This window comes from Bos indicus, chromosome X, assembly GCF_029378745.1.
Source record: "Bos indicus isolate NIAB-ARS_2022 breed Sahiwal x Tharparkar chromosome X, NIAB-ARS_B.indTharparkar_mat_pri_1.0, whole genome shotgun sequence".
Classification (NCBI taxonomy): domain Eukaryota; kingdom Metazoa; phylum Chordata; class Mammalia; order Artiodactyla; family Bovidae; genus Bos; species Bos indicus.
Window position 1 is genome coordinate 72,975,300 of NC_091789.1, and position 21,971 is coordinate 72,997,270.

Below are 21,971 nucleotides of genomic sequence, written 5' to 3' on the forward strand. Positions count from 1 at the left end.
ATCCTGTATCCTGCACCAAATCTGGACTGGTGATTCGTTTCTTATATGATATTATATATGTTTTAATGCCATTCTCCCAAATCATCCCCCCGTGCCTCTCCCACAGAGTCCAAAAGACTGTTGTATACATCTATGTCTCTTTTGCTGTCTCGCATACAGGGTTATTGTTACCATCTTTCTAAATTCCATATATATGCATTAGTATACTGTATTGGTGTTTTTCTTTCTGGCTTACTTCACTCTGTATAATAGGCTCCAGTTTCATCCACCTCATTAGAACTGATTCAAATGTATTCTTTTTAATGGCTGAGTAATACTCCATTGTGTATGTGTACCACTGCTTTCTTATCCATTCATCTGCTGATGGGCATCTAGGTGGCTTCCATGTCCTGGCTATTATAAACAGTGCTGCGATGAACACTGGGGTGCACATGTCTCTTTCGATTCTGGTTTCCTCAGTGTGTATGCCCAGCAGTGGGATTGCTGGGTCATATGGCAGTTCTATTTCCAGTCATTTAAGGAATCTCCACACTGTTCTCCATAGTGGCTGTACTAGTTTACATTCCCACCAACAGTGTAAGAGGGTTCCCTTTCCTCCACACCCTCTCCAGCATTTATTGCTTGTAGACTTTTGTATTGCAGCCATTCTGACTGGCATGAAATGGTACCTCATTGTGGTTTTGATTTGCATTTCTCTGATAATGAGTGATGTTGAGCATGTTTTCATGTGTTTGTTAGCCATCTGTATGTCTTCTTTGGAGAAATGTCTATTTAGTTCTTTGGCCCATTTTTTGATTGGGTCGTTTATTTTTCTGGAATTGAGCTGCAGGAGTTGCTTGTATATTTTTGAGATTAGTTGTTTGCCAGTTGCTTCATTTGCTATTATTTTCTCCCATTCTGAAGGCTGTCTTTTCACCTTGCTTATAGTTTCTTTTGTTGTGCAGAAGCTTTTAATTTTAATTAGGTCCCATTTGTTTACTTTTGCTTTTATTTCCAATATTCTGGGAGGTGGGTCATAGAGGATCCTGCTGTGATTTATGTCGGAGAGTATTTTGCCTATGTTCTCCTCTAAGAGTTTTATAGTTTCTGGTCTTATGTTTAGATCTTTAATCCATTTTGAGTTTATTTTTTGTGTATGGTGTTAGAAAGTGTTCTAGTTTCATTCTTTTACAGGTGGTTGACCAGATTTCCAAGCAGCACTTGTTAAAGAGACTGTCTTTTCTCCATTGTATATTCTTGCATTCTTTGTCAAAGATAAGCTGTCCATAGGTGCATGGGTTTATCTCTGGGCTTTCTATTTTGTTCCATTGATCTATATTTCTGTCTTTGTGCCAGTACCATACTGTCTTGATGACTGTGGATTTGTAGTAGAGCCTGAAGTCAGGCAAGTTGATTCCTCCAGTTCCATTCTTCTTTCTCAAGATTGCTTTGGCTATTCGAGGTTTTTTGTATTTCCATACAAATTGTGAAATTATTTGTTCTTGCTCTGTGAAAAATACCATTGGTAGCTTGATAGGGATTGCATTGAATCTATAGATTGTTTTGGGTAGTATACTCATTTTCACTATATTGATTCTTCCGATCCATAAACATGGTATATTTCTCCATCTATTTGTTTCCTCTTTGATTTCTTTCACCAGTGTTTTATAGTTTTCTATATATAGGTCTTTAGTTTCTTTAGGTAGATATATTCCTGAGTATTTTATTCTTTTCGTTGCAATGGTGAATGGGACTGTTTCATTAATTTCTCTTTCTATTTTCTCATTATTAGTGTATAGGAATGCAAGGGATTTCTGTGTGTTGATTTTTTATCCTATAACTTTACTATATTCATTGATTAGCTCTAGTAATTTTCTGGTGGAGTCTTTAGGGTTTTCTATGTAGAGGATCATGTCATCTGCAAACAGTGAAAGTTTTCCTTCTTATTTTCCAATTTGGATTCCTTTTCTTTCTTTTTCTGCTCTGATTGCTGTGGCCAAAGCTTCCAAAACTATGTTGAATAGTAGTGGTGCGAGTGGGCACCCTTGTCTTGTTCCTAACTTTAGGGGAAATGCTTTCAATTTTTCAACATTGAGGATAATGTTTGCTGTGGGTTTGTCATATATAGCTTTTATTATGTTGAGGTATGTTCCTTCTATTCCTGCTTTCTGGAGAGTTTTTATCATAAATGGATGTTGAGTTTTGTCAAAGGCTTTCTCTGCATCTATTGAATTAATCATATGGCTTTTATTTTTCAATTTGTTAATGTGGTGTGTTACATTGAGTGATTTGTGAATATTGAAGAATCCTTGCATCCCTAGGATAAAGCCCACTTGGTCATGGTATATGATCTTTTTAATGTGTTGTTGGATTCTGATTGCTTGAATTTTGTTAAGGATTTTTGCATCTATTTTCATCAGTGATATTGGCCTGTAGTTTTCTTTTTTTGTGGGATCTTTGTCAGGTTTTGGTATTAGGGTGATGATTACCTCATAGAATGAGTTTGGAAGTTTACCTTCCTCTGCAATTTTCTGGAAAAGTTTGAATAGGATAGGTGTTAGCTCTTCTCTAAACTAGTTTTATTTTTATAATAAATTATGTGGGCTATCACAGCCATAAATACCAAATGTAAGGGAATGTATAGGAGAGTATCTAAATCCTACCCTGGGGAACTGAGAAAGGATGTGTTTGAATTATAAGTAGGAAGTTGGAATGAAGCATGTGTGATGAGACAAAAACAACTCTGAGACACTAGCACAGGCAGAGAAAGAGGTAATAAAAGAGCAAAGCATGTTTATGAAGCAAGTTGTGTTATAGATAACATACTGGGCAGACCAAAAAGTTTGTTCAAGTTTTTCTGTACAGTTTTATGGAAAAACCCAAATTAACTTTTTGGCCAACCCAATATAATATACTTGATAGTAGGGTGGGTGGGGAGAGGGAAGGAAGGATTAAAGTTTAGCTGGGATCATATATGAAGGCCTTGTATGTCATGCTAATGGGTCTTGATTTGATTCTGTAGACAATGTTGAGTCACTGAAGATCTCAGGAAGACAACTATGTCATAATAATCTGATAGATGGGTTAGAAGAATAGGGTAGCAGACATTATATATTAACTTAAACTCAACACCATTCCAAATCCCTTACCACTTGCCTTTCTCTTCATAGACAAAAATGTAATTTGCCAACCTTAAATTTGACTTACAAGACAAATTCTGGTTAAGGTACAGACAGAAGTCTTTTGAGAGGGATTCTAAGAAATAATTTAATTCTCTGATTAGAGGGAGTCAGAAGTATCTGGTACAGTTTTTTGTAACCCCTTTTCCTACTTTGAATGTGTGTGTTCCCGAGAGGTAGGGGAGCCATTTTGTGATCATGAGGTGACAAATCAACATGCTAAAGAGTAGAGCAGAAAGAGAAATATATCTAGATCCTTGATGACACCAATGAGTCACTATACCAACTCTGTACTGACCAATTCCAGACTTTAAACAGACTCATTTATTTAAGTAGCTACAGTTAACTGGTTTACTGTTACTTATAAGCAGAATGCAATGTTAAGTGACAGAAAGCAAGACTGATGGCAAGCAGATTGATGAGAAGCATATATAATAATCCAGGAAGTGATGATGAAGACCTGAATGAGAGTAAGGATTAGAGAAAGTACAATCGATTTGAGAAACACAGAAGTGAGAGAGATGTAGAGACAATTTAATTTTAGGTCTTTTGATATCAGGGCTTCCCAGGTGGCTCAGTGGTAAAGAATTCGCCTGACAATGTAGAAGATGCAGGTAGACCTGGGTTCGATCCACTGGAGGAGTGAATGGCAACTCACTCCAGTATTCATGCCTGAAGAATCCCATGGACAGAAGAGCCTGGCCTCCTGAGAAACCTGTATGCAGGCCAAGAAGCAACAGTTAGAACCAGACATGGAACAACAGACTGGTTCCAAATTGGGAAAAGAATATGTCAAGGCTGTATATTGTCACCATGCTTATTTAACTTATATGCAGAGTACATCATGTGAAATGCCAGGCTAGATGAAGCATAAGCTAGAATCAAGATTACAGGGAGAAATATCAATAACCTCAGATATGCAGATGACACCACCCTAATGGCAAAAAGCCAAGAGGAACTAAACAGCGTATTGATGAAGGTGAAAGAGGAGAGTAAAAGAGCTAGCTTAAAACCCAACACTGAGAAAACTAAGAGCATGACATCTGGTCCCATCAGTTCATGGCAAATAGATGGGGAAACAATGGAAACAGTGACAGACTTTGTTTTCTTGGGCTCCAAAATCACTGCAGCCATGAAATTAATGCAGCTCCTTGGAAGAAAAGCTATGACAAACCTATGCTGTGCTGTGATTAGTTGCTCAGTCATGTCCAACTGTTTGTAACCCCAGGGACTGTAGCCTTCCAGCCTCCACTGTCCATGTGGATTCTCCAGGCAAGAATGCTGAGTGGGTTGCCATGCCCTCCTCCATGAGATCTTCCCAACCTAGAGATCAAACTCAGGTTTCTTACATTGCAGATGGATCTTATCTATTAAAAAGCAGAGACATCACTGTGCTGATAAAGGTCCATCTAGTCAAAGCTATGGTTTTTCCAGTAGTCATGTATGGATGTGAGAGTTGGACTATAAAGAAGACTGAGTGCCAAAGAATTGATGCTTTTGAACTGTGGTGTTGGAGAAGACTCTTGAGAGTCCCTTGGACTGCAAGGAGATCCAACCAGTCAATCCTAAAGGAAATCGATCCTGAATGTTCATCAGAGGGACTAATTCTGAAGCTCCAATACTTTGGCCACCTGATGCGAAGAGCCAACTCATTAGAAAAGATGCTGATGCTGGAAAAGATTGAAGGCAGGAGGAGAAAGGGATGACAGAGTATAAGATGGCTGGATGGCATCGCTGACTCAACGGACACGAGTTTGAGCAGGCTCTGGGAGATGGTGAAGGACAAGGAGGCCTGGAGTGTTGCAGTTCCATGGGGTCACAAAGAGTCAGACACGACTAAGTGACTGAACAACTATTGATATTGAGAATCTCTATGGGATATACAGGGCTTTCCAGGTGGTGCTAGTGGTAAAAGAACCTGCCTGCCAATGAAGGAGACATAAGAGATGTGGGTTCGATCCCTGGCTTGGGAAGAACCCCTGGAGGAGGGCCTGGCAACTCACTCCAGTATTCTTGCCAGGAGAATCCCAGGGTTTCTGGAGAATCCCTGTGGGCTACAGTCCATAGGGTCACAAAGAGTCAGACATGACTGAAGCAACTTAGCACACATGCACATATGGATATAAGATAGACATGACTAATAATTAGAAAGATAGATACACACTTCTGGAGAAATATGCAAGATGGAAATATTAATAATAAGGACATATAAATGATGCTTGAAGTCAGTGAAGTATATTGAATGGAAATGAGAAAGCATTGAATGAGAAAAGACAAGAAATGCAAACTGAGGAGCCTTAACATGTAAGGGATTCAAAGCAAGAGAACAATGAGTAACAAGAGGAGCAGGAATAACACTAAAAGGAGGACTCATTTTTAGGAGGGAGTAGTTATGAGTCAATCATTACATAAAATTCAAGTAGGTAAAGAGGATGAGATTACTAGATAGCATCACTAACTCAATGAACATGAATTTGAGCAAACTCTGGGAGATAGTGAAGGATAGGGAGACCTGTCTATGGGTCACAAAGAATCAGACAAAATTTACTGAAAAACAACATAGAGGCAAAGGTGTAGCAAGTTATAGAGGAATTGAAATTGAGAACTTAAGAAAATGACATTAATTACTGTTTTATGAAGTCTGAAAATCATAGGAAAGAGAAAGAAAAGAGAGCTCAAGAGGAAGAGGGAGTTATGGAAAGGTTTTTGCTACTGTTGTTTTTGGATAAAGAGGATGTGAAGCTGTTAGAGACTGAGGAAAAGAAATCAGTTAAAAGAGAAACAAAAGACTGAAAATTAAACAGGATGGAATACGGTACTAGAAAAGACGGGAAGGAGATCTGGAACACAAATAGAAACATCAACTTTAGAAAAGGGGGATGCATGGCTGAAAAAAGGTAAGCATTGAAAACAGATGGGAAGAAGTTGGGAAAGATTGTGTCTAATAACTTATTTTTGTCCTCTGAGTAATAGGATACATAGTCTTCTTTGGCAGGTATAGGAGGCTTCAGAATAAGAAAAAAGCAAGAGAGTTCCAGAAAAACATCTATTTCTGCTTTATTGACTATGCCAAAGCCTTTAATTGTGTGGATCACAATAAACTGTGGAAAATTCTGAAAGAGATGGGAATACCAGACCACCTGACCTCCCTCTTGAGAAACCTATATGCAGGTCAGGAAGCAACAGTTAGAATGGACATGGAACAACAAACTGGTTCCAAATAGGAAGAGGAGTACATCAGGGCTGTATATTGTCAACCTGCTTATTTAACTTATATGCATAGTACATCGTGAGAAACACTGGACTGGAAGAAGCACAAGCTGGGATCAAGACTGCCAGGAGAAATATCAATAACGTCAGATATGCAGATGACACCACGCTTATGGCAGAAAGTGAAGAGGAACTAAAAAGCCTCTTGATGAAAGTGAAAGAGGAGAGTGAAAAAGTTGGCTTAAAGCTCAACATTCAGAAAACTAAGATCATGGCATCTGGTCCCATCACTTCATGGCACATAGATGGGGAAACAGTGTCAGACTTTATTTTTTGGGGCTCCAAAATCACTGCAGACGGTGATTGCAGCCATGAAATTAAAAGACGCTTACTCCTTGGAAGGAAGGTTATGACCAACCTAGACAGCATATTAAAAAGCAGAGACATTACTTTGTCAACAAAGGTCCGTCTAGTCAAGGCTATGGTTTTTCCAGTAGTCATGTATGGATGTGAGAGTTGGACTGTGAAGAAAGTTGAGTGCTGAAGAATTGATGCTTTTGAACTGTGGTGTTGGAGAAGACTCTTGAGAGTCCCTTGGACTGCAAGGAGATCCAACCAGTCCATCCTAAAGGAGATCAGTCCTGGGTGTTCACTGCAAGGACTGATGGTAAAGCTGAAACTCCAATACTTTGGCTACCTCATGCGAAGAGTTGACTCATTGGAAAACACCCTGATGCTGGGAGGAATTGGAGGTAGGAGGAGAAGGGGATGACAGAGCATGAGATGGCTGGATGGCATCACCGACTCGATGCACTTGAGTTTGGGTGAACTCCAGGAGTTGGTGGTGGACAGGTAGGCCTGGCATGCTGTGATTCGTGGGGTCGCAAAGAGTCAAACATGAATGAGCGACTGAACTTAACTGAAAACCTCTCCTGGAGACCAGAATAGGAAACTACACAGGAATCAGTAGAAGGAATGCTAAGCAGCACTGAGGCTTCCCATGTAGCACATGGTCCTCTCAAACAGACTTATTTTTGGACATCTAAGAGGAATTAGCATTAATTAAACAAAGAGACAAAGCCAAGCACATGTCATAAAATATGTATATTTTATTATATCTCTGGGAAATGCAAAACAAACAGGGGGGAGGGAACACATCCTTCCACACACCATTCTAATTTAGCTGATATTAATTCAGAAAAGCTACAGCAAATATATATGTGTATATGTTTATATATATACAAATTTTTTTTTTATAAACACCCTTAAAGTCATGAAATGCATCCTAATACTTCTACCTCTGCCTCCTCATTGATCATTTAATGTTGTTTGGATTGTATTCAGTTTGTGTTTTAGTCACTAATGTGATTTTTCAAACTGTACATTAGACGATGTAAGGGGAAAACTTGGTTTAATTTATATCCTATGCATCAGTTACATGTTACATGATTTTTTTCACCATTATTTGAAACTTCACACATCTTGTAGTTCTCTATGCAGACTACTTCAGCTTCTAGTGCTGTACATATCTATATCTTCTGGATGGGACTGCCCGTGATCCATGAACTTGGGGTCAGGCATAAACTGTGTAGCACCTGATAAAGTATTAAAATGAAAAAGAAAATTAGTCATTAATTTAACAAAATTCTTGTTGATATGGGGGGCACATCAATGAGCAAAACAGATAAAAATCTCCACCAACATGGACCTAACATTAAAGTTGGGTAAAGGAGACAATACGTTAAGTAAACAGTATGTCAGATGGTGGTATGCAGAAAAATAAAACAGGGTGGAGAGGCATATGGAGAGATTGGGTGATCTGCAATTTTAAACAGGGTGGCCAGGGAAAGAAAGCCTTATATATTTGAGCAAAGAACTGAAGAAGGTGCAGGTATGAGCCCTGTAACTATTTGAGGGAAATGACTTACTGGAGGAGCAGGTGGCAAGTGTAACAGACTTTAGGCATGTCTGAGGAGCCATAAAATAGCAAATATGGCTGTAACAGAGATAGCAAGATGTGCTGATGGTGGATGCAATGAGTGTGATAGAAGTCATAATCAGAAAACAGTGGAATGCTAGGCCACACAGGTCATGGGAAAGTTTTTCTCTTTTATTCTAAGAGATGAGAAGTCACTGGACAGTTTTGAGCAGAAGTGTAACATGATATTATGTTTTTAAAAAGATTACTCTTGGCTATGGGTAGAAGAGAGTGTAGGGAAATAAGCATAGAAATAGGGAGATGAGTTACGAAGCTATTATAGCAGAGAAGACTGCAGTACACCAGGATGGAAATGCTAAATGGCTTTTACTAGGGCAGTGGAGGTGGTGATAACTTAAGGACAGGATTTCCAAAGTGGATTCAGTATGTTGTGTGAGTGATACTCTTTAATTTGAGAAACTAAAAGAATGGAGTTGACATTTACTGAGATGGGGTAAATGTAGAAACATGTTTTGTTGTTGTTGTCATTCAGTTGCTCAGTCGTGTCCGACTCTTTGCAACTTTATGGACTGTAGCCCACCAGGTCCCTCTGTCCATGGAATTTTTTAGGCAAGAATACTGGAGTAGGTTACCATTTCCTTCTCCATGGCATCTCCCCCAAATCAGGAATTGAACTTGCATCTTTTGCATTGGCAAGCAGATTCTTGACCACTAAGCAACCAGGGAAGCCCCAGAAGCATGTTTGGGAGAAGGTAAATTAAGTGTTAAGTTTTGGGTGTGCTATATTTGAATTGCTAACTAGACATCACTTCATGGCAAATAGATGGGGAAACAGTGGAAACAGTGACAGGCTTTGTTATCTTGGGCTCTAAAATCACTGCAGCTATGAAATTAAAAGATGGTTGCTCGTTGGAAGAAAAGCAATGACAAACCAAGAAAGCATATTAAAAGCAGAGACATTACCAACAAAGGTCCATTTAGTCAAAGCTATGGTTTTTCCAGTGGTCATGTATGGATGTGAGTTCAGTTCAGTTTAGTCGCTCAGTCGTGTCCGACTCTTTGCGACCCCATGAAACGCAGCACGCCAGACCTCCCTGTCCATCACCAACTCCCAGAGTCCACCAAATTCACGTCCATCGAGTCAGTGATGCCATCCAACTATCTCATCCTCTGTCGTCCCCTTCTCCTGCCCTCAAACTTTCCCAGCATCAGGGTCTTTTCAAATAAGTCAGGTTTTCGCATCAGGTGGCCAAAGTATGGGAGTTTCAGATTCAAAATCAGTCGTTCCAATGTACACCCAGGACTGACCTCCTTTAGGATGGACTGGGTGGATCTCCTTCAAGTCCAAGGGACTCTTAAGAGTCTTCTCCAACACCACAGTTCAAAAGCATCAGTTCTTTGGTGCTCAGCTTTCTTCACAGTCCAACTCTCACATCCATACATGACCACTGGAAAAACCACAGCTTTGTCTAGACGGACCATTGTTGGCAAAGTAATGTCTCTGCTTTTTAATATGCTGTCTAGGTTGGTCATAACTTTCCTTCCAAGGAGTAAGTGTCTTTTAATTTCATGGCTGCAATCACCATCTGCACTGATTTGGAGACCCCAAAAATAAAGTCTGACACTGTTTCCACTGTTTCCCCATCTATGTGCCATGAAGTGATGGGATCAGATGCCATGATCTTCGTTTTCTGAATGTTGAGCTTTAAGCCAACCTTTTCATTCTTCTCTTTCAGTTTCATCAAGAGGCTCTTTAGTTCTTCTTCACTTTCTGCCATAAGGGTGGTGTCATCTGCATATCTGACGTTATTGATATTTCTCCCTGCAGTCTTGATTCCAGCTTGTGCTTCCTCCAACACAGCGTTTCTCATGATGTAGTCTGCATAGAAGTTAAATAAGCAGGGTGACAATATACAGCCTTGACGTACTCCTTTTCCTATTTGGAACCAGTTTGTCGTTCCATGTCCAGTTCTAACTGTTGCTTCCTGACCTGCATATAGGTTTCTCAAGAGGCAGGTCAGGTGGTCTGGTATTCCCATCTCTTTCAGAATTTTCCACAGTTTATTGTGATCCACACAGTCAAAGGCTTTGGCATAGTCAATAAAGCAGAAATAGAACTCTCTTGCTTTTTCGATGATCCAGCGGATGTTGGCAATTTGATCTCTGGTTCCTCTGCCTTTTCTAAAACCAGCTTGGACATTAGGAAGTTCACGGTTCACGTATTGCTGAAGCCTGGCTTGGAAAATTTTAAGCATTACTTTACTAGCATGTGAGATGAGTGCAACTGTGCGGTAGTTTGAGCATTCTTTGGCATTGCCTTTCTTTGGGATTTGAATGAAAACTGACCTTTTCCAGTCCTGTGGCCACTGCTGAGTTTTCCAAATTTGCTGGAATATTGAGTGCAGCACTTTCACAGCATCATCTTTCAGGATTTGAAATAGCTCAACTGGAATTCCTTCATGTCCACTAGCTTTGTTCGTAGTGATGCTTTCTAAGGCCCACTTGACTTCACATTCCAGGATGTCTGGCTCTAGGTGAGTGATCACACCATCATGATTATATAGGTCGTGAAGATCTTTCTTGTACAGTTCTTTTGTGTATTCTTGCCACCTCTTCTTAATATCTTCTGCTTCTGTTAAGTCCCTACCATTTTTGCCCTTTACTGAGCCCATCTTTGTATAAAATGTTCCCTTGGTATGAGAGTTGGACTATAAAGAACCCTGAGGGCCAAAGAATTGATGCTTTTGAACTGTGGTGTTGAAGAAGACTCTTGAGAGTTCCTTCAATTGCAAGGAGATCAAACCAGTCCATCCTAAAGGAAATAAGTCCTGAACATTCATTGGAAGGACTGATGCTGAAGCTGAATCTCCAATACTTTGGCCAACAGATGTGAAGAACTGACTTACTGGAAAGGACTCTGTTTGTTTTTTATTTTATTTTTTAAAATTAAATTTATTTATTTTAATTGGAGGTTAATTACTTTACAATATTGTATTGGTTTTGCCATACATCAACATGAATCCACCACAGGTGTACACGTGCTCCCCATCCTGAACCCCCCTCCCACCTCCCTCCCTGTACCATCCCTCTGGGTCATCCCAGTGCACCAGCCCCAAGCAACCTGTATCATCCATCGAACCTGGACTGGCGATTCGTTCCTTATATGATATTATACAAGTTTCAATATCATTCTCCCAGATCATCCCTCCCTCTCCGTCTCCCACAGAGTCCAAAAAACTGTTCTATACATCTGTGTCTCTTTTGCTGTCTCGCATACAGGGTTATCATTACCATCTTTCTAAATTCCATACTTATGCATTAGTATACTGTATTGGTGTTTTTCTTTCTGGCTTACTTCACTCTGTATAATAGGCTCCAGTTTCATCCACTTCATTAGAACTGATTCAAATGTATTCTTCTTAATGGCTGAGTAATTTTTTGGGCTCCAAAACCACTGCAGCTGGTGATTGCAGCCATGAAATTAAAAGACACTTACTCCTTGGAAGGAAAGTTATGACCAACCTAGACAGCATATTGAAAAGCAGAGACATTAATTTGCCAACAAAGGTTCGTCTAGTCAAGGCTATGGTTTTTCCTGTGGTCATGTATGGATGTGAGACCTGGACTGTGAAGAAGGCCGAGGGCCGAAGAATTGATGCTTTTGAACTGTGGTGTTGGAGAAGACTCTTGAGAGTCCCTTGGACTGCAAGGAGATCCAACCAGTCCATTCTGAAGGAGATCAGCCCTGGGATTTCTTTGGAAGGAATGATGCTAAAGCTGAAACTCCAGTACTTTGGCCACCTCATGTGAAGAGTTGACTCATTGGAAAAGACTCTGATGCTGAGAGGGATTGAGGGCAGGAGGAGAAGGGGTCGACAGAGGATGAGATGGCTGGATGGTATCACTGACTCGATGGATGTGAGTCTGGGTGAAGTCTGGGAGTTGGTGATGGACAGGGAGGCCTGGCGTGCTGTGATTCATGGGGTTGCAAAAAGTTGGACATGACTGAGCGACTGAACTGAACTGAACTGAACTGAATACTCCATGGTGTATATGTACCACAGCTTTCTTATACATTCATCTGCTGATGGACATCTAGGTTGCTTCCATATCCTGGCTATTATAAACAGTGCTGTGATGAACATTGGGGTACACATGTCTCTTTCAGTTCTGGTTTCTTTGGTGTGTATGCCCAGCAGTGGAAAAGACTCTGATGCTGGGAAAGATTGAAGGTGGGAGGAGAAGGGGATGACAGAGGATGATATGGTTGGATGGCATCACCGATGTGATGGACACGAGTTTGAGTAGGCTCCAGGAGTTGGTGATGGACAGGGAGGTCTGGTATGCTACAGTTCACGGGGTTGCAAAGAGTCGGACACAACTGAGTGACTGAACTGAACTTACTGAACATCTGAGTACAAATACTGAGTAAGCAGAAATGTGAATCTAAAGTTCTGGAGTCTCCTGGGCTGGTTTATAAATTTTATGTTCCTAAGGTATAAATAGCATCTAAAACTATGGGACCATATGAGGTCATCCGTAACATCATAAAGGAAGTCCAAAGAAAGACCTTTGGATACTCCAAGTTTTTGAGGTTAAGAATATTAGGAGAATATAGCAGAGAAGACTGAAGAAACAGCCAGTCAGTGAAGTAAGAGAACCAAGAGTAAGTGATATCCCACAGGCCAAGTAAAGAGACTGTTGCAAGGAGGAAGGAATAATCATTTCTGTTAGAAATGACTGATGGATTACATAAGATAGAGATTGGGAATGGAACCTGGATTTGGCAGTGTGGATCAATGTGATCTTGATAAGCTGACTGCGTACCAGGCAAGATGCCACATTATTTTCATGCATTATCTCAGAATAACACTGTGAGATAGATGACATTTTTATATTATCCATGTTTTACAGATAAGGACATTTTAATGTAGACAGGTTAAGAAACTTGACCAGTGTCATCCAGGTGATAAGTATTGGAACCAGGACTGAATCCAGTTTTGTCTGACTCCCAATGCAACAACCCTGGATCTTCTGAAAAATGGGGGTTAGAGTAGGCAGAAGTGTCACAAAATGTCACAAACCCTGGGGTTAGAGTAGTCACAAAATGTCACAAAATTATTTTTAGTATTCAACATAATAATATATACAAAGTGGTACATATAATACCCTGTGTATGTTAAGTAGGTAAGAATAATTTTTATATTTATTTTGTGACATACACTAAAGATATTTTTCACAATTTTTAAAATTTTAAATATTTTTCAAATTCTGATTCATTTTGAAATGATTTTTTTTTCATTTGAGAAACACATCTTTTTGCCAGAGAGAAATTTAGTTTCTAGTTAAAGGTGAGAAATAGATTTACATACAATTATTTATTTTACATCTACCTTTTCAGAAATAGTTTCTGTTTTATAAACTGGGATAGATCTATATGTAACTTCACCACTAAGTATATTTTAAAAACAGCCAGATCTTAAATAATCACTACGCATGACAAGAATACAGTTCTCCATAGACTTTTAACCTGGAATCCCTTTGGAGGAGGGGAGTCTGTGGATAGAATTCATATGATCTATGAACTTGGATAGGGGAAATTTGTCTTTGTTTTCATTAACCTCTGACTGAAAATGAATGTCTTCTTCAATAATGAATGCAAGCAACAAACCACAATACTATACTCTTAAGAATACCTTAGACTCTGTCACTAATAGAAACCATAGATATTGTCATATCACACTGCAGTTGCAGATATCTTGAAATATTTATACTTACTACCACTTCAAAATTATACCCTTTTTCAGTATGTTGTTAAATATTGTTGATTAATACAACTAGGGAAGCTCATACATTATTGTGTATTTTGTTTATGTATTTAAAAAAAAACTTTCTGAGATGGGGTCTGTAGTACAAGTAGGTTAAGAAACAGTGTTTCTGACTGCTCCTTTTCCAAATGGATCTTCCTGGTGGAAGCTTTTGGTCAGTACAAGTGAAAACTGAACTAAGAAATAGTATTATCAAATAGACATACTATAGTTCAGTTCAGTTGCTCAGTCGTGTCCAACTCTTTGCAACCCCATGAACCGCAGCATGCCAGGCCTTCCTGTCCATCACCAACTCCCAGAGTCCACTCAAACCCATGTCCATCGAGTCAATGATGCCATCTAATCATCTCATCCTCTGTCGTCCCCTTCTCCTCCTACCCTCAATCTTTTCCAGAATCAGGGTCTTTTCAGATGAGTCAGCTCTTTGCATCAGGTGGCCAAAGTATGGGAGTTTCAGCTTCAACATCAGTCCTTCCAATGAATACCCAGGAGTGATCTCCTTCAGGATGGACTGGTTGGATCTCCCTGCAGTCCAAGGGACTCTCAAGAGTCTTCTCCAACACCACAGTTCAAAAGCATCAATTCTTTGGCACTCAGCCTTCTTTATAGTCCAACTCTTACTATAGACATACTATAGTAAGCATTGAGAAATACTTATTTTATGTAAGTCTGAATGTGTCTGATTTGCTTAACAATGTCCATCAACTGACTAAGTTTTCTAACACTCTACTAACTTTCTTAATTTATATTCTTGTCCAAAATCTGGTCAAATAGTCAGCTCACCTAAATTTGAAAGGCTCTGTTACCTTTAGATCCCCATCTCTCAAAATTTGTTGAGAGGCTTCAGATTTTTTATTTATTCATAGCTTATGTTGGTCATTATTAACTAGAGGAATGTACATACAGAATTCCCTGTGGAGCTTTTCCTATAATCCACCTGCTTGGAGGCCTCACCTCTGGAAATTCTAATTTATAATTCTTATGTAGAGTGAATTTTAGAAAAAAAAAAAAAAAAGAAACTCAAGAAATTGTGATGTGGATGGATCCCTCTGGCTTAGAACCACTTAGCCTAGGTCATTTGATTTCTGCCTTTTTAAAAAGGATTTGTCTCATGCTTTTCTGAGTAATTAAAGATTATACCTTTCCTCAGATATTTCTTAATCCCTTTTGATAAAAGGCTCTCTGTCCTCCCAAAGAATTAGCAGTCATAAAACTCTTCTTTAATCTCATTCCCCTAATCATCAAAATGATTTTCTTTGTACTTTATCATAAATCTCTAATGAAAAACTATTTATGCTTAGCTTTTTTTAGTCGACTTAAAAAAAAAAAAACTGCTGTTATAGCAAACAGGTAAAGAATAAAGATGTTTATTAAAAAGCAATGAATTATTGTCTCAAATAGCCATTAGGTATTATCTGTTCATTGATAATTTAGTTCACTCCTTATCTCATTTACATTTTAAGCAAGTTAGGTATCAAAAATAGGACAGATCACTAATAAATTGCTGAGTGAAGTTATGAATATTAGAGATTCTATTTTTGTTTCTTCTGTATAAAATCGGGATGATATTCAGTATTCAGCTGTCTCAGTAACTGAAACACTTAAACATATTAATCATTGCAAAGTGTGTTCTCACACTGATCTATTCTTTCCATTCTTTTTTCTCTCTGGCTTCAGTTTGTCTTTTTTATCCTATATTTGAGTTCATTATTTCTGTCCTCTTTTTGTATACAATCTGCTATTAAACCCATCCAATGAGTTCATAATTTCAGATTCTGTATTTTTTCACATCTAGAATATCCACTTGATTTTTTCACAGACTCCAACTGGCTGTGAAATTTTCCATCCTTTCATCTATTTTGTTCATCATATTTTCCATTTGATATATTAGTCATAGTTATTTTAAAGTGCTTTTCTTCTAACTTCAATATTTAGATCACCTGTGGATCTGCTGTAATGTTTTTTTCTTTTTTCTTAGTCACATCTTCCTGTCTCTTTGCATGACTAATATTTTATTTGTAGGACTTCGCTGTAGCTCAAATGGTAAATAATCTGCCTGCAATTCAGGAGACCAGGGTTCTATCTCTGGATGTGGAAAATCCTCTGGAGAAGGGAACAGCAATCCACTCCAGTATTCTTGCCTGGAGAATCCCATGGACAGAAAAGCCTGGCGGGGTACAGTCCATGGGGTTGCAAAGAGTTGGACACGACTGAGTGACTAACACACATTTTATTTGTATGGTGGACACTGTGTAAAAAAGAATTGTAGAAGCTCCAGATGATATCATCTGCCAGAGTGGGGACTTTTTTCCTTTCTTGGGGAGGGGTAAAGTATTGATACTTATCATCTCCAATCAGGCACTGAGCTGTGTTGCAGTTTATAGAAGAGTTGGTCAGCCCTGTTCCTCAGGTATGGTACTCTGTAGCTTCTGATTGACAGCTTGAGTTTCTGTCTCCCTAACACTAAAAGACTGTAGGAAATCTTGTTTTGCCTTTCAGGATTTTGATTTTGGATATTTAGTGTCATGACCTATATAATAATCTGGGAAATATCATGAGGGGAACATGAGTCATGTATGTATGGCACACCTCATCCCTCTAAAATATGAATCGGCAAATCTATTTGCAAAGGACCAAAGTAAACATTTAAACTTTGTAAACCATAAGGTCTCTATCACAACCACTCAACTCTACCATTTTAGGGTGAAAACAGCCACAGACAATACATAAATGAGTGTGGCTGTGTTCCAATAAAACTTTATTTATTTATGGATACTAAAATTTGAATTTCATACAATTTTCACTTGTCATGAAACATTTTTCTTCTGATATTTTTTTAAACTATTTAAATTACATAGGAACTATTCTTGGCTTGTGAAATGTGCAAAAATAGTTAGTGAGCCAGATTTAGCACAAGGTCCATAGTTTGTCAACCTCTATTTGAGAGGGACATTAATCTTGTGAGGCTGTGAAAGATTTCATTCTACTTTCATCATATTTTGAAGAAGTCCATGTCACCAAATTTCCAAATTTGTGATTCCCAAAATAAAAGTTGTCACCAAAAATGTATATGGATGATAGAGGACAATCAAACTCACATTGTGAATTACAATATATTGTTGGACAGTATACACAATCTATTCTGTATGGTGAGAAGTGGTGGCTAGGGACATGCTCCCCTGCTAAGTAATGTGCTCCCAAAGTGTGCTCAATGACAAATTTGTTTATTGGCAAAATGGCACCCCACTCCAGTACTCTTGCCTGGAAAATCCCATGGATGGAGGAGCCTGGTAGGCTGCAGTCCGTGGGGTCGCTAAGAGTCGGACACGACTGAGCGACTTCACTTTCACTTTTCACTTTCATGCATTGGAGAAGGAAATGGCAACCCACTCAAGTGTTCTTGCCTGGAGAATCCCAGGGATGGTACAGCCTGATGGGCTGCCGTCTATGGGTTCACATAGAGTTGGACACGACTGAAGCAACTTAGCAGCAGCAATGATATCTTTTAACACTCGTTGAGAATTTAGTATGTGCTTGACATTGTACTTTTTGCTTTACATGCAATATCTCATTTAATCCTCATAACAATCATGTCAAAAAGATACTATTATTGACTCTCTTTTATAGATGAAGAGACTGAGGCTTGGGTATTAGATAACTTGCCCCAGGCAATAGAACTAGTACATGTTGGATTTAGGATTAAGATTCATGTTCTATCTTAAAACCTATGTTCATGATCACTACTGTTTTTCACATAATAGACCTTTGGGATTGCATATGAAATGTGGAAATAATGAGTCTCAATTCTGGGTCTACTATATAATCAACCCTGAATGATATACGATAACGATGAATGGTACTGAGTATCTCTTTCCTCTACATGTCTCCTTAGGATGCTTTACATATACCAGATTACTTATGATAGGCAGTAAAAGGTTCCAGAATACAGATGTGAGAAGAAAAGATGTTGGCTAGGGATGGAGAAGGCAATGACACCCCACTCCAGCACTCTTGCCTGGAAAATCCCATGGACAGAGGAGCCTGGTGGGCTGCAGTCCATGGGGTCACGAAGAGTCGGACATGACTGAGCAACTTCCCTTTCACTTTTCACTTTCCTGCATTGGAGAAGGAAATGGCAACCCACTCCAGTGTTCTTGCCTGGAGAATCCTAGGGATGGTGGAGCCTGATGGGCTGCCGTCTATGGGGTCGCACAGAGTCGGACACGACTGAAGCGACTTAGCAGCAGCAGCAGCAGCAGGGATGGTCTGGTCCCACTGATAAGCTGTAACATCTCCACAAAGATCTCTGGAGTTGACAGGCATTTAGAGAAATGACCAGATATATTATATACTTGAGGGAATATGGGCAACTGTGGGTTATTCAGAGAGTCTAAAACCTGTGTAACTTATCTTGATTAGAAAAGAGAGGTGACAGGACAATATTAAAACTCAAATCAAGTTTGTTACTCAGTGAGAGCTTTTATAAAGATTAAGTGATAGGGGAGGAGACTAAAATCTCCTCAGAGGAAATTAGAGACTAAAATCTTGTTTTAAATTAGATAATCTATATGCAAAAGAGGAGCTTGGACTTCGGTGTCAAGAATATCTAGACTCTAAACATAACTCTATTTGTAAACTATAATTTTGGGCAAGTTACTTAAGCTCCCTGAATCTCAGTCTATTTATCATAAAACAACTATAATTACATACACACCAGAGTTTTTTTTTTTTTCTTTTTTGGAGAAGATTGAATAACATTTATAGCTCTTTGCCCCACAGCAGTTGCTCAGTAAAGGGCACATATTCTCATTATTCTCTAATTCTCTACTTCTGAGTTGGTCCTATTTCCTTTGTAATAAGATGACTTGATGCATAGTATCATTTACTTAGTACAGATAAACCTACATAAGCCAATGACTGGTGAGTTTATGTGAATATACTATTGAACTGATATGTTTCTTTTTGATCACGGTAAAACCATGATGTTTAGAAAGTATAACTGTCACATTTTGATCTCGCATAGTTGCCTGTATCTAATACTAGCAAAGATATTAGTATTATAATTTGTGCTATTTTTACTATTTTATGTTGAAAGTTTTCCTAGTATCTAAACTAAATAAAACTGACTGTGGAAGCAAAGACGGATGGGGATAGAACAAGAAATGGAAACCTGGTATTTCTTCTATGTAGGTATGACATATTGTTATAGCCTATAACTAGAAGAATCCAGAAATACACATTTTCCCCTACCTTATTGAGAACCTCATAACCTAAAAAGACACACAGACTACAGATATGAGGACAAAACATTTATGAAAACACATAAATAAATTCAAACTACTAATTATAATACTATAAAGTTATTTAAGAAAATAATTTAAAAAATGAATTATTCCAAACAAACCTGATGTAGATTTTGTCTTTGTTTCAGAGCTGAGTTCTGCTGGCAAAGGCACTGAATGTTTCAGGTTGTGAGTTGTTTCTGCAGGTGTTTCTGTTTCATCAGCGCTTCCTAGCTGTTTACCAAAAAGATTTTTCTTTCATAGGTAAATCGTTTTACTAAAACAATAAAATATCCTAAAAAATTATAGCATGCAAGGTAGTATATTCCTCATCTCTTTTCATTCCATCCTTGACCTCTGTCTAGGACATCCACCTAAACAAAACAGTCTACGTTTTTAGTCCATTTAAATTCTACCTTAGTTTTTTCTTTATGTTCAGGAAGTTTTTTGTTGTTTTTTGTCCACAGTGATTTAACTGCTTCATACATTTGCTGGCTTGTAGCATATGCCTTTTTCCCAGCTACCTAATTAAAAAAAAAAAGTGAGTCAAATTATATAAATTTTTAAAAGTTAAAATAACAAATATTTAAAAAAAATTATGTCTTGTATTTTATATGAAAAACCAGGTCAGAATCAACAGTAAAACTATAAGTCTCTAGATCATGATAACACAAAGTCTCATTTTCTGTATCTTATACAAAAAATTATTAGCCTCACGATATATATTATTTGGAGGTGTGATTTTCTCAAAAGCTTAACAACATGTCACAGAGATGTTTCCATATCAGATTATATACCAGAAGATCTGCTTCTAATAGCTGCAAAGTCTGTAGTCTATAATGAACATATCATAATTCATTTAACAAATCCCCTATTGATGGGCATATGAGCATTATGATTTAACAAATCCCTTGATGATGGGCATCCTTTTTTTTTCTTTAGGCAATTATAACCATTTGTAATTAGCACTCTTCCACAAATAACTGGGATCATATACCCTTGTGGTAATTCCTTGGGTATATCATTAAAGATGATATGCATTTTAATTTTTGATACTATTGCCACATTGCGTTCAGAAATTCAGCACTGTCCTACAGCAATTTACACTCCCATCAAGAGTATGTAACTATTTTCCAACCTAATTTCTCAGCAGCAATGTTATGAATCTTTTAAATCTTTGTCAAATGAAAAGGCTAAAAATCAATATCTAAATGATTTTTTAAATTTTCATTTATTTGGTTGCTGATGAAATTAAGCATCTTTAATATCAGATCAGATCAGATCAGTTGCTCAGTCGTGTCCCACTCTTTGCAACCCCATGAATCGCAGCACGCCAGGTCTCCCTGTCTATCACCAACTCCCGGAGTTCACTCAGACTCACGTTCATGGAGTCAGTGCTGCCATCCAGCCATCTCATCCTCTGTAATCCCCTTCTCCTCTTGCCCTCAATCCCTCCCAGCATCAGAGTCTTTTCCAATGAGTCAACTCTTCGCACGAGGTGGCCAAAGTACTGGAGTTTCAGCTTTAGCATCATTCCTTCCAAAGAAATCCCAGGGCTGATCTCCTTCAGAATGGACTGGTTGGATCTCCTTGCAGTCCAAGGGACTCTCAAGAGTCTTCTCCAACACCACAGTTCAAAAGCATCAATTCTTCGGCCCTCAGCCTTCTTCACAGTCCAGGTCTCACATCCATACATGACCACAGGAAAAACCATAGCCTTGACTAGACGAACCTTTGTTGGCAAAGTAATGTCTCTGCTTTCGAATATGCTATTTAGGTTGGTCATAATTTTCCTTCCAAGGAGTAAGTGTCTTTTAATTTCATGGCTGCAGTCACCATCTGCAGTGATTTTGGAGCCCAGAAAAATAAAGTCTGATCTGCCTCTTGAGAAATTTGTATGCAGGTCAGGAAGCAACAGTTAGAACTGGACATGGAACAACAGACTGGTTCCAAATAGGACAAGGAGGACGTCAAGGCTGTATATTGTCACCCTGCTTATTTAACTTATATGCAGAGTACATCATGAGAAACGCTGGACTGGAAGAAACACAAGAAACACTGGAATCAAGATTGCCGGGAGAAATGTCAATAACCTCAGATATGCAGATGATACCACCCTTACGGCGGAAAGTGAAGAGGAACTAAAAAGCCTCTTGATGAAAGTGAAAGTGGAGAGTGAAAAAGTTGGCTTAAAGCTCAACATTCAGAAAACGAAGATCTTTAATATATTAGGCCATTTATGTTTCTTATTTTGTGGATTGTTTGTTCATATACTTTCTTCATTTTCTTAGAGGGCATTCATTGTTTTCCTATTGATTTACAGAAGCTTTTAATATATTGAAGGATATTATTTAGTCCTGTATTATATATGTGCAAATAACTTTCCCAGTTTTTCATTTATCCTTTAACTTTGTACATGGTATACTGTGATCAACAGAAATGTATGACTCTGATGTAGCAAAATACATTATTTTTTATCTTTGATGGCTTCTGGCTGTGTTTTAAGAAGGCCTTTCCTATCTCAAGATTATACAAAAATACCTTTCTGCTCTTC

The 21,971-nt window shown here is 38.5% G+C and overlaps 1 protein-coding gene across 5 annotated transcripts in view; it reads right to left on the minus strand.

The window, feature by feature from the left end:
* Positions 1-21,971, minus strand: part of APOOL (apolipoprotein O like) — a 139,984-nt gene that overhangs the window by 27,514 nt on the left and 90,499 nt on the right. For 3 of the 5 annotated variants that reach the window (XM_070784308.1, XM_070784310.1, XM_070784313.1), the window contains 2 exons: positions 19,834-19,941; positions 19,540-19,651 (listed from right to left, as the gene is read on the minus strand). In XM_070784308.1, the coding sequence (XP_070640409.1) occupies positions 19,540-19,651; positions 19,834-19,941 (220 nt within the window). Of the gene's footprint in view, positions 1-7,457; positions 7,964-18,288; positions 18,442-19,539; positions 19,652-19,833; positions 19,942-21,971 lie in introns of those variants that run through there. The other 2 variants (XM_070784312.1, XM_070784311.1) reach the window with 2 other exon arrangements.